Below are 12913 nucleotides of genomic sequence, written 5' to 3' on the forward strand. Positions count from 1 at the left end.
TAAGTTACATTCTGTCCTTGTGCTGGCTCTAAGGAGCAAGTCTAATGATCTCCATTTGAACCTGTGGGAAAACAGAGACTCAGCATCTGGAAGAGCACTGCCCAGTGGATTTTTCTGCAATGATGGAAACATATTCTGTGCTGTCCAGTCCAGGAGCCACTAGCTCTCGAGTACAGCTCTCGAGGACTTGAAACGTGGCTATGGCGACTGAGGAATGGAATTTTAACTTTTTTTGTAGTCTTAATTGATTTAAATGGTCAAGTAGAGATTAGGTGGCTTATCTGTGATCACATGGCCGGTTTGGAACAAGGGGATCTAACACCAAGTTTTCTGTTTCTCAATGGATGGGGATTTTCCAGGTAGTGGCAATCCATTCAGTCCTTCAGCTCTTACTCTTCCTTCCAATTCAGAAAGCATTGCTCATTTTCTGTTCATCCCAACCTCTGCAGAATCACTCTTAGGTGATAGAAAGTATTCCAGAAAACCCCACAAAACACCAAAAAAAAAACAAGAGGAGGCACTTCTGTTTCCCAATAGTATAGTTTCAAGGCCCTTGGAGTTCCTGATGCCATGAAACGACATACCCAATGGAGGGAGCAATACTTCCTGGTGAAAGGAAGACCAGATTCAAGCATGTGACTGGGAAAAAAAAAAATTTTATTTTTAAGTTCATTGGGGGAGGAATGTGGGGGGGGGTAAGTTAAGTCATAGTGAAGAATAGCGCTGATATTTCAGAAGCTCAGAAATTTCCTTCAAATCCACCATTTCAAAATGGCAGCAAGATCTTCCAGACACAGAGGAGCAAGTTCTGTTCATTTATTCATTCATCCATTCATCCATTTCTTTCTCCCATCTGACTTAAATAACAAGATCTCAGAGAATGAGTTTGAGGCAGGAACTCTGCTTTGTCATGGGAAGTCCAAAGTTAGGCCAATGTAGTAGGATCTTACAAATTTATATCTTTACACGTCTCATTTTGAAGATGGAGAAATGGAGACTCCAACAGGGCAAGGGATTTGGCCTGAGGCCTCTTGGGATGTTCATGGCCTGGGAGGGGCTCTTCCAGGCCCAGCTGTGGTTCTGAAGCGGCTCTGACAGATTTCTCTTCTGTACCTGGTCTGCAGAAGCCAAGGTGAAGAATGTGATGATATGAATAAGCTCAATGGGGATGGCTGCTCCCTTTTCTGCCGAAAGGAGGACTCCTTCAATTGCATTGGTAAGTCTTCGTCATTTCTTTGGGCTTAGCTGGAGAAGGGGACCGTGCAGAATAGCCACTTCAATAACAGCAGTACTTATGACTAATGGTGATTTACTCCTTCGTATTACAAATATTTGCTGAGTGCCTCCTGTGGGCCAGACCTTGTTTTAGACACTGGGGAATACAGCAATGGGAAGCAAACAAAAATGGGCACTTGCACCTGCCCTCATGGAGCTCATGTTCCCATTGGATGACAGCAATGGCTGCTGGTAACTCTTTTTCAGTCTAGCTTCACCTCATAGCCCTTCTTCTTGCCAGCTCTCCAGGATGGTTATGAGTATAGATTTTTATTAAGGCTTTTTATTCTCATGTTAGAGATGAGAAAAATCAAAAGCCAGAGAAATGATAAAACTTGTCCAGCATCACACGAGTTAGAAGTGATAGAAGACAGAACAGACAGAGCCAGGGCTTGAACCTGATTCTGCCTGATTCTTAAGCACATGCTCAGCTTAGTGCTGCACTAAGAACCTCTGCACACTCAGAACCTCGAGGAATAGCAGACCAGCCTGTGTTTAGAAAGCAAACGTCCTTTTCCCACCTTCACTGAGTCAGATGGGAAATTTGTTTTCCTCTGGCTTCTCTAGGAGTCTGGCTGTTCTTGTTGTTACAGCCCCACTTGGGAGGCCCCGGCCAGCCCGGGGCTGGTAAACAGTCAGGGGTTGGGGGGCAGGGATGGAATTTTGAGCTGGCTCAGATGAGATCATACTTCCTTTAAGATGCAAATCGATACCTGAAGATCAAAGGTCCCCCGGCTAATCCCCTGGGCTGGAGGTGAAAACTAATCACAATTCATTTGCAAGTACAAAAGACAGAGGTGCTCTATCTGAAGCGGGAAGGGGCAGCTACTGAGGGGATGAAAACATTGGTGGGAAGATTTCTCACTGAAAGGCAATTTTCTAGGAAGACTAAAGGGAAGGAAATGTCATCGGGTCCTCACATTTGCAGTGCATTACAGGGACGCATTTAGACCTGACTTCTCCCTAGAGATTGTGAGCGAGCACTGTGAGCTCTTCACCATATATCGTTCACCCTTATTCCATTCTCAACACACATTGATTGAGCACCTGCTGTCTCCCTGGCACCAAGGTAGGGGCTCAGCAACGCAGTAAGAGGTGTCCCACAGCTTGCTGTGGATGGAAGCCAAGGAAGACATGGAGGAAGGAAAAACGGGAGGAGAATTTCCAGGCAGGACCTTGGGTTTCTAAATGACAGAAGGTTGTTTTCTGTCGATCTGGGTATGGTCCATGGTAAAAACGTGATGTCAGCATAGTGGTATGGTGGAAGGAGCCTGGGCTGAAAATTAAGAAAACCCAAAGTCCTCACTGTGCTGAGAATTTGCTGCCTAACACTGGCCAAGTTGCTTCTCTAGTCTGGGCCTCAGTTTATCTCCTGTAAACTTGAAAGGATTGAGGTAGGTGGTCTCTAAGGGCCTTACCTGCCCATGACTTGTGTGATTTCCAAGGTGTGTGACTATTTCCCATCCCTATGAGCTATTTGCCTTTGTCGCTATCTTTGCAACACCCAGCATCACTCTCCAGTCATGCTGGGAAATATCTTCCTATGTTACTCGCACAAAGGTGGCATGTAACTTAAATGCTTCTGGAAGGAAGGCAGGATGTGGTGTGAGGGTTAGATATGGTATCCTAAAAGAGATGCTTGGGTGGCCCTGACACCCACGTTGTAGGTTGTTTCAGCACTGTGTGGCAATAAACAAAAACAAGAAAGCCTCCTTCAGGTGCATCGTCCATGGAAGGGGTCTGCGAGCTACAGTCCATGGGCCAAAACTGGCCTACTGCCTATATTTGTAAGTAAAGTCTTACTGGAACACGGCATGCTCATTACTTTATGTATTGTCTATGGCTACTTTCCGGCTACAAATTATTGAGCAGTTGCAGCAGATATCCTATGGCCCAAAGAGCCTACAATATTTACTCGTCTGGCCTTTTACAGACCTTTGCTGACCCCTGGCTCATGGATTTGAGGTCTTTGATACTCTTGGTTATTGGAGTGTGGTGCAGAGAGGAGGTGAAAACCAGGCCATGGTTTGCCATATCTAAGAAAAAGAACTGAATTTTAAGTCAACGGGTGGGGCTTGGGAGACTCTTAGAAATAGCACTGGACAGTTTGAGTCCAGTCTTTGGGTGCCTAACCCCCTCGGGCCCAACTTTCCCACCTATACATTAGCCAGAATGACTGTTTTGGACTAGATCACTGATTTTCACACTATGTTAACTGGGATGTTTAAGAGGAAAGAGATGAGGGTGAGGGAGGTACCAAGAAGGTGAGACTTGGACCCTCATAGATAAAGGTTGATGTGCTGTTGGTGTCTACTAGGTTTTAGTCTTGTGCTGGTGATGATGATCTTCAATGAACATCTATTATATACCAAGCACATTTCAAACCCTTATTTTCATAACAATCCTTTTCGTTTTGCTTTTACGAAAGAGGAAGCCCAAGCATACACAGGTGAACTAAGGATATGCAGTTCAATGGTAGAATCAGGACTCAACCCCAGAGAGTCTGATCCCAGACTATGGTGAGCTACCTGAAAAAAAAAAAAAAGTAGCTCTTGGTCTTGTAGGGTTTTCAGGGTAAATGAGGAACACACTGCTGTAGAATAGTTCCTATAGTGAACTAATGAACTGGAATACAAAATTGTCGGTGGTGTGGATAGTGACTCTTAGTTACCTGGTATATTCAGTATGGTTTGTGTTAGAGGAGGGACCTCACCTACACCCTCACCCTCACCCATTAGAATTCCATCATAGAGACTCAATGAGACACAGGACATTCCAGGAATTAGGGAGTGTATCCAGAGATCCCAACTCCCAAGAACTTCATTCCAAGGAGAAGCTCCATGCCTTTGAGTCTAGAAAAACATCTTCCCTTAAGAATAGCTGAAGAATAGACAGTGAATCTTTGGCTCTCACCAGATCCAACTTATGTGAGTCAGAGAAATGGCAGTGCAGTGTGGGAGGCTTTGCTGAGGTGGACTGGTTTCATCATTATATTGGTCAAGGCAGTGGCCAAGCAAACAGGCCTGAGTGAGACTCACTTGGGCTCTCATACCATGGCTTAGACATGGGACCTTAGCTAAACATCAGTGTTCTCATCTAGAAAATGGTAAAAGTCATGGGACTCCACTGTGGAAGATGTTTATCAATAATTTGGGATACTTGTTATCTGGATCTCCTTAGATTTAGGAAATAACTCTCTTTGATATAATAATAATGAGGCAGAGCCAGGGCCCTCTATAAAAGTTGAAAATCCCAAAGTCTCTTTCCCCCACTCCCCTCTGTAGCTTGAGGGTGGGCACAAGCCCTACACTTCCCCTTGGTCAGACACACCAATGTAAGACATTGAATCAGAAGCTAGTGGTAGTAAGACATGGGGACATCACAGAAGCCATTTTGATAAGGATGGCTATAACTCGTATGTTTCCAAAGTACCAGTGACAGCACGTAGCATTAGCACCACAGTGACTCTGTTCTGATGTTTTCACAAGGCCAGTCCTGGGACCTAATCTTGAACTTAGAATTGGGCTTCAGAGCATGCAAGCCTGGCTCTCCAGCCCTCCCAGAGAGTGTTCTAGAACTATCCAATATTCTCTGAATAGATTTTGTTTGCCTGTTTCGCTTAAGTTAGCCAACGTTGGTTTCTGTTGATTGTCACTTAGAATCCTGACTGCAAATTGTTGTCATAAGATACTGTGAAGTTTAACCCCATTCCTAGCAAGTTGGATGTGTTGGATGCATGTTACTGTGACTTATCTCAGTGTGTGCTTGGGGGGGAGGGGAGGACTATCAACAAGCACCATTTATGGGCACCCACTAGGTGGTATGCCCTGGGTCATGCACCTTTCTTTAGTGTGAACCAATGGGAGAACTCTTACATCCAGATGAGAGATCTAAGAGCTATTATGATCTCTTAACCTGCTCAAGGTACCAGGGCTCATAGAGGTGTGACCCCATGTCAGATTGAGTAGGCAGCCTCCACGTTTTCTTCTCTACCACACTGCCCACCCCATCTGAATGAATGACTTCCTTCTCCTTTCCTTTCTTTCTTCCCTCCCTCCTGTCCTTCTTCCTTACTTTCTTTTCTTCTTTATTATTATTGTTATTATTATTATTTTTTTTATTTTTATTTTTGTCACCAACCATTTAACAGGGCCAGTGATTTCCCTGGGTTTGGTAACACCAGTGTGAGGGTGGGTGACAGATTTATGGTGGCATTTCCCATTCACTTTTCAGAAGCCCACACATCCGGAAGTATTCCCAAGGTACCAGTGTGTTATTATGCAACACCCTGAGACTTCCCTTTCCCGCCCCAGTGCCCTCATCCCCAGGCACATAATACGCTGCTTGTTAAAAGGAACACCACCCACAAGACCTCTTAGGCAATGCAGGCTACATCCCCAGCAATGTGGAAATTATCTTGTCCTCCCCTCCCCCCCTTCTTAAAAACATAACATACACCAGGCCTGAGGCTTCAGTTAAAAAATGTGGTATCGGTAAAATGATAACTCCCCACCCCCAAACAGGCACCGGCTGGAGGCATTGTTCAGCAGCTCCAGGAACACTGTTCCTAAAGCACTGAGTCGTAAACTACAGGCAGGCTGCTGATAAAAGCTGAAGGGGGGGAAGGTGATGGTCAAATTAGACAAACTGTGAAGCATCCCCAAGAGGGGCTCCCCTTAGCGACCCGTCTCAAGCCAGTGCTGGAAGTGAGCTACCTTCTGAGATGAGGTACACTCCCTTACAGGAGATGCCATTGTGGGAGGGTTCCTCCTGCTCCGTTTTGATTTACCTTTTGATTTACCGTTGGATTTACCACCCTGCATCCTTCAGGATGCCTGGGCTCACGGATCAGCTTAGATGTAAGGGCCTGGGCCGCAGCTCAGGATCCCAGAGCCTCGGTTTCCCCCTCTGTGACACGAGAGGGATCAAGCTGCGGGCTATTGGGCTTCTTTCCCTGCTTGGCACTGAGGCATCCTCAATGTGTCAGGCATCTATTTAAAGCCTCTGAGGCAGGGCGCCTGGGTTGCTCAGTCGGTAGAGCATCAGACTTCAGCTCAGGTCACGATCTCATGGTTCGAGGGTTCAAGCCCTGCGTCCGGCTCTGTGCTGACAGCTCGGAGCCTGGAGTCTGCTTTGGATTCTGTGTCTCCCTCTCTCTCTCTGTCCCTCCTGCACTCATGCTCTCTCTCTCTATCTTTCTGTCTCTGTCTCTGTCTCTCAAAAATAAATAAACGTTAATAAATAATAATAACAAAATAAAGCCTCCAAGGCTTCAAATCCTGCTTGAGGCCGATATACAGTTAGGAAAACAAAGCAAATGGCCCCCCATGTTGTCATTCCCTGACATACACACATGCCTTGTGTATCTCTTTTTCTCAATTCTTCATAATTCCTCTCTCCCCACCATTCCCTGCCGTTAGCATGACGTTGTCTCTGGTCCCTGACATAGCGTCTCCAGCCCTGTCCCAGGGCCAGTAACTCAATTATCTGTGAGGCAGCTGAGGGGGAGGAGGGGAGGTCAATCCTCCTACCCACCAGTCCCTGGGAGGGGCGGGGGTCACAGAGCCTTGTGGCCCCTCTGTCAGGCTGCCCTGGCCTGCTCTGAGCCAGGCGAGAAAGGCGAGAAAGGAAAACAAGAAGATGAATCGCCATGTCTTCTTGGTGGATGTTCTGATGAGACTTTAGAACAACAGTGACTAAAAAGAAAAACAGCATCTGGTTGGTGGGGGGGGGGGGGAGTAGGAATGGAAGGGGGAGGGAGAATGGGCTCTGCTGGGAGTTGCATTTATTATTATTTTTCTTTCTAACAAAGTGAAATCATAAGACGATCTACCTCTCACCTTACAAAAAAATGAAAATCAGAAAAACAAAATAAACCTTCTCCTGGATGCGTGTATGACTTCAGACTTCCCTCTGTGGGAAACATAGTAGCTTTCACCGAAATACCTTCCTGAAATAAAGCATCCTGTCCCTGGACTTGAAGACAGGCCATCACAAGAAGAGAAGAGAAATATTAGCAGTAGTTGCAGTGCTGGTGGGGAAGGTGGTGACCGTCAGCTAGGCTGGGTGGCATGCTTGGTGCTGGCATAATAACACATGACACAGTGATAGGTAAGAACAGAGATGCTGGGGGCGTCTGGGTGACTCAGTTGGTTGAGCACCCGACTCTTGATTTCAGCTCAGGTCATGATCCCAGGGTCATGGGATCGACTGAGCCCTGCGTCAGGCTCTGTGATGAGCTCGGAGCCTGCTGAAGATCCTTTCTCTCTTCCTCTGCTCCTCTTCCCTGCTCGCTCGCTCTCTCTCTCTTCCTCTCTCTCAAAATTCTTTAATGTTTATTTATGTTTGAGAGAGAGAGAGAGAGAGAGAGAGAGAGAGAGAGAGAGAGAGAAGCAGCAGCAGCAGCAGCAGCAGCAGCAGCAGCAGCAGAGAGAGACAGACACAGAATCCAAAGCAGGCTCCAGGCTCTGAGCTGTCAGCACAGAGCCCGATGTGGGCCTTGAACTCACGAGCTGTGAGATCATGACCTGAGCTGAAGTAGGATGCTTAAATGACTGAGCCACCCAGGGGCCTTCTCTCTCTCTCAAATTAAAACACAAAACAACACAAAACAAACCCAACATTGATTATGGGTGACAAGCCTGGCCCAGGCACTTGTAACCCAGGCCTCAGTTTTCTCAGCAGTAAAATGGGTTAGTAGTAGATCCTACCTCTTAACAGTTACTGCAAGGATGACACAAAGTTATCCATGTAAAGTGTGTTTTAAAGCAGTGACACCTGGTGAGTGTTACATGTGCATTTGCTGCTACTGTATTATTACTGTTATTAATACCAAAAATTCAGAAGTTGTATCAATCCACCCAGGAATCCTGTAAGATAAATAATGTTATTAGCCCAGTTTCCTAGAGGACATCATCTGAGATTCAGAGAGGTTAAGTAACTTGTCCAAAATCCCACAGCTAGAAATAGCAGAAGTGTGGTTCACAGTCCCTGGGCAGCATCTACACACTGAACCGTGAAGTCGCTTCATTTAGTAGGCACCCAGCTGTACCAGCTTCTGTGTTAAGAATGTGTTTTTCAAATGACTTCATATTTCCCCAGCAAGTCTTCTGCACAGACTAATATTGCCCATTCTGCTGATGAGGAGACTGAGGTGCTGAGAGTTTCAGTGGCTTGTCCTAAGTCATACAGCCAGGGAGATCAGAAAAAGTGACTTCAAGACCCCATCTGCCTGCCTCTAAAGACCATGTCCAGTATCCAGATGAACTCCCCCAAGCCAGCAGACAGCTTCTCTTTTCCACTCTTTCTGTTTTGGTGCCCTTGGCTCACAGCAGGAATGAAAGTGAACGCATAGGTCCTTCTGTTCTTTTCTCATGAGTCATGAAAGCTACAACTTTCAGTTATTATCACCCTATAAACATTCCACTGCGTAAACCATGCCCCCAACATAGGGCCCTCCTGTGTTTCGGGCTGTATTTTCATTTTTAACAGCTCACCCTCCATTGACAGTAGCCACATTGTTTTTTAGCTTAGGAGGACTTTTGACACTTAATCCTGTTGTCATGGCAATCTGGTAGTGACAAGAGGTGCCTGAGTTCAAACGTCTCTCTGTTGTAATTACTACCTGGGTCATCCTGGGCTCCTCCCATCCTCTCTCAGAGTCTCCGTGTCCTCTCTGGAAAACGGGCATAATTATAACCCCACAGTTCTGTTTAGAGGAAGACGGGCATAATGTCTGTAGGGTGTTTAGCACAATGCATGGCAGTTAGCGGATGTTCCACGATGTCAGTGAATGCCACTTCCCCTTCCTCACTCCCATGTCAGTTGTGACGGATACAAAGGCCTCCAGTCCATCCCGGGCAAAAGTGGTCCTGAGCCTGATCTGCCGGAAAAATGCGGAGGTCCCTTGTACAAAGTGATCGAACCCCCTTGATCTCAGCTTCCCCAGCTATCAGGTGATGGGGTGAGCTAGATGAGCTCCCAGGGCCCTTTCAACTCTGACTTCCAGAATTTAAATCCCAGATCATTATTGTTTTTAAACTGTGCATTTTAAAAGAAATGAGGGCTTGGGGAGGAGAAAGGAATTCCTTTAACCCACAGGGTCAAAGGGGGTCACTGAGGGGACAAAGGAGCAGGAAAGGGAGGCGATGGGGCGGAAGGCTGCCGAGAGGGGCAGGACCGAAGATCTGAAGTCCTCAACCGGGAGGTCTGATGGATGCATTCAAACACCCCGAGTCGAGTCAGCACCGGTTAGGATCAAGCTTGCCATCCAGCCTCAGACCTCAGCTTGCCACCTCCTTCGGAAACCCGGGAGGCCTACCCCACAGAGAGGCCAGGCTGGAATGAAAAGAAACAGGAGGCTGTGACGCCAGAAGGGAGGAATTCTAGCCCTCAGCCCAGGTCGGCTTCCTGGCTCGCAGGGAGGGGTCAGGCTCAGAAGGACTTGGAGCTTGCCTGAATTTGAGGAATCAAGACCACACTTTGATGTGTGCCTTTGAAAGGCAGCCTGACTCCAAGGCAGGTGAATCTGGGTAGCCAAGAACAAGGGCTTCTTTATGGCATTTAAAGTGACCAGAGACCAGCCTGCACGTACATGCGCCTTGCTGCGCATCAGTGCGGTTGTGACCGAGGTAGCTGGGGAGACAGAGAGGCCTGGGGGGCCAGGTGTCAGGGAATTTTCCTAGCTGCTGGCTCCCTGCTCTTTCTTGGGGACCATGTTGTGTTGGAAGAGACATTTAATATTCATGAGCTGTGATCTCCACTTGAAGGGAGTGCCCTGGGGGAAATTGAAATATTAAGCAAGTGAGGGATATAGACCTAATTGTATCCTCCTTTTCTTTTTGGACAGAGAAATAATGTGCCTAAAATAAAATGATGGATGGGCAGCCGGGATTGTGTGAAAAGCCCGGTGTTGCAGCCTGCAGAATAAAACAGCTAACATAGGCAGTCAGAACCAGGCAGAAGATGGGGCCAGCTGGCTGCTGGGTCACTTTGTGTCATTCATTCGCACGTTTCTTGACGCCTGCTGTGTGCCCAGCCCGGTGCTAGCTGCAGGAAGACAAGGAAGCAGTGGCAAGGCAGGCCAGGGAAACGACCCGAAGAAGTATCTGAATGTGATTGTTGAAAATGCCAGTCAGTGGATGTACTTTGAGGTGTGTAAGTGGAGGGCCTCCTTTGCACTGAGGAGTAAGGGACGGCTTCCTTGAGGACACCTACATTTAAGCTCGGACCAGAAGGTCAAAGAACCGGACAAATAAAGGAGATGTGGAGCAGGGTGACGGGGTAAGGAGTGTAAGAAGCTCAGACTATCAAATCCTCAAGGCAGGAGACAGCTTGAGAGGGTGCCACAGAAAGGCAGCACAGCCAGAAGGCAGTGAAGGAGGGGATGAGGCTGATACCTTGCGAGCTCCGATCCTTGAGGTCCCTGTAGACCTCAGTGGGGCTGCTGCCCCTGGTGTGATGTTCTGTGCCAAGCCCTGCGCGAGGCACCAGAGGCTTGCGTGTCTATGCATGTTTGGACTGGTCAGGGGTCAGCCAACCTCTGCCCTTGGCCAGACTCCCATCTGCTGCCCGTTTATGGGTACATGCAGTTTCATCGAAACCCATTTATGTTCCTTGGTGTAGGTGTTTGCCAATACAAAGACAGAGTTTAGCAGCTCCAGCAGAGACCTTGTAGGGCCCACGGAGCCACACTGTTTCCTGTCTGGCCCTGTACAGAAAAAGTTGCCAACCAACCACTGGCATAGATGGGTGACTATACAGGTGGGTAAGAAAACAGCCATTTAGGGAGATCAAGGAGCGTGAGAGATGAAGAGATGAAGGTATGGCCTTATCCATCTTGCTCTTGGGCCTGTAGAAGTGTAGCTGTAATTGTCTTGACTCCCCCCAACATTTTCCCAGTACACATCGGGCTCCCTTGCCCTTCATGGACGAAGTTATCCTGTCCAGCCCTGTGTCCCCAGCACTCAGCTGGAGCCGGTCACTAACTGACTCTGTGGCAGAAAAGAGTGGCCAGTGGAGCCCAAACTGCTCACCGCCTAAAGGCGGACAGAGTCATGGATCCTCCCGGGGCTGCGCAAGGGAGTAGTGTATTGATATTTATGGAGAACCTACTACGTGGTCTCATTTCAAACCCATGGCAGCCCCTGGCAACCAGGCATTATTATCACCACTTTCCAGATGACACAACAGAGCCCCCAACTGTTTAAGTGACTTTTGAGAAAGTGGCCCTCATTCAATGAGTATTTATTGAGCTGGAAAACCACCACGCGGGGAAACAAACATTCGAGAGTACTGCATCCCACACAGCACAGGGCACGTGGCCTCCCGTCTTGATTTCCACGAGGCTGCAGGAAGGCAGGGACCATTACTCCCCCTTTACACAAGGAGAAATTGAGGCTCAGGGAGATGAAGTGACCTGTCCAAAGCAGGTGGTTATTAAACAGCAAAGCTGGGATTTGAACCAACATCCACCCAGCTCCACAAGGAGGGGAGTTGGTGGCCTCCTCCCATACACCAGACTTTCAGAACAAGTAGGAGTGGTAAGATATGTTTGTATAATTCCAGTCTTCTTCTATTTCATCATCCCAGACAATAGACATTACAGCAGAAATAGCTCATGATTAATTTGATTAATTTCATTAATTGAATGCTTTTTCTCTATTAACTCCTTTGATTAATTGCATTGACCCTATGTGGTAGTTTTAATATGATGGTAAGATGTCTGGATAAGAAAAAAGCACAGAGATGTTAAGTAATTTACTCAAGGCTTCCAGTAAGGGATTCCCGCCCTGGAAGTCTGGCTCTTAAGCCCGCAGGCTGAACGATTAATTTACACTACCTCTCGATCATTAAGGTTATCTAATAAAATGTGTCCTCTCAAGAGATGAACAGGCTGCCTGCAAACAGATAATGAGAAGGGGAAACAATGTGCAGAGGAAAGGAGTCTTCACTTAACAAAAGGATCCCAGGGTCTCTTTAAGAAACACTGTCTGAAGTGTTTGTTTACAGATCATTAAATACTTAACAGAGGGAGAAACTAAAAGAGACTTTCTCTTGGCTGCTACTGATTAAGTACCAAGAAGAACTGAAGATAAGGCAAAGCTGAGATGATGATAATTTTTAAGGGATTGGGTTTTCAATTTCCATTTGCCAAACAGAAAGATAAAATGTTCCACGCCCCTTGTCTACAACCCTGTTCACCAGGGCTGAAGTTGGCTTTTCTCCCTCCAAGGCACAGCCACAGGGTCATGCAAAGACAGCTGGGAGCAAATGTGACCAGCCTCACCCTAGTTTTTGTCTCTATTAAGCGCCTGCTCCATGCAAAGCTCTATGTTAGGTAGGCTGCAGATAGGAGGGACAAGTGGCAGCAGAAATTCTTGATTGGAGGACCTCAGAAGACTTTGTCATTAAGGATGTGTGGTGGGAGGTGAACGCAGGAGGAATTGCAAAGCCCTGGACTGGGAGGTGGGGGTGGGGGTGAGTCTGACCACTTCCTGGGCACCTGGGCTCAGTTAGACCAGGTGTAGAGCTCTGCTGCTACAAAGGTCCAGAATGAGGTTTCTTTTGGTGGGGGGCGGGGGGTACCGTGAGTATACTGGTTCCAAAGAAAGCTTTGGGGAAGTCACAAGATGAGTGG

General features: G+C 47.3%; 1 protein-coding gene across 1 annotated transcript in view; it reads left to right on the forward strand.

The window, feature by feature from the left end:
- PAPPA (pappalysin 1) overlaps nt 1–12913 on the forward strand; it is a 243399-nt gene that overhangs the window by 113125 nt on the left and 117361 nt on the right. The window contains exon 9 of the mRNA XM_043566322.1: nt 1125–1216. Within this exon, the coding sequence (XP_043422257.1) occupies nt 1125–1216 (92 nt within the window). The remainder of the gene's footprint in view (nt 1–1124; nt 1217–12913) is intronic.

This window comes from Prionailurus bengalensis, chromosome D4 (genome assembly GCF_016509475.1).
Source record: "Prionailurus bengalensis isolate Pbe53 chromosome D4, Fcat_Pben_1.1_paternal_pri, whole genome shotgun sequence".
Lineage (NCBI taxonomy): Eukaryota > Metazoa > Chordata > Mammalia > Carnivora > Felidae > Prionailurus > Prionailurus bengalensis.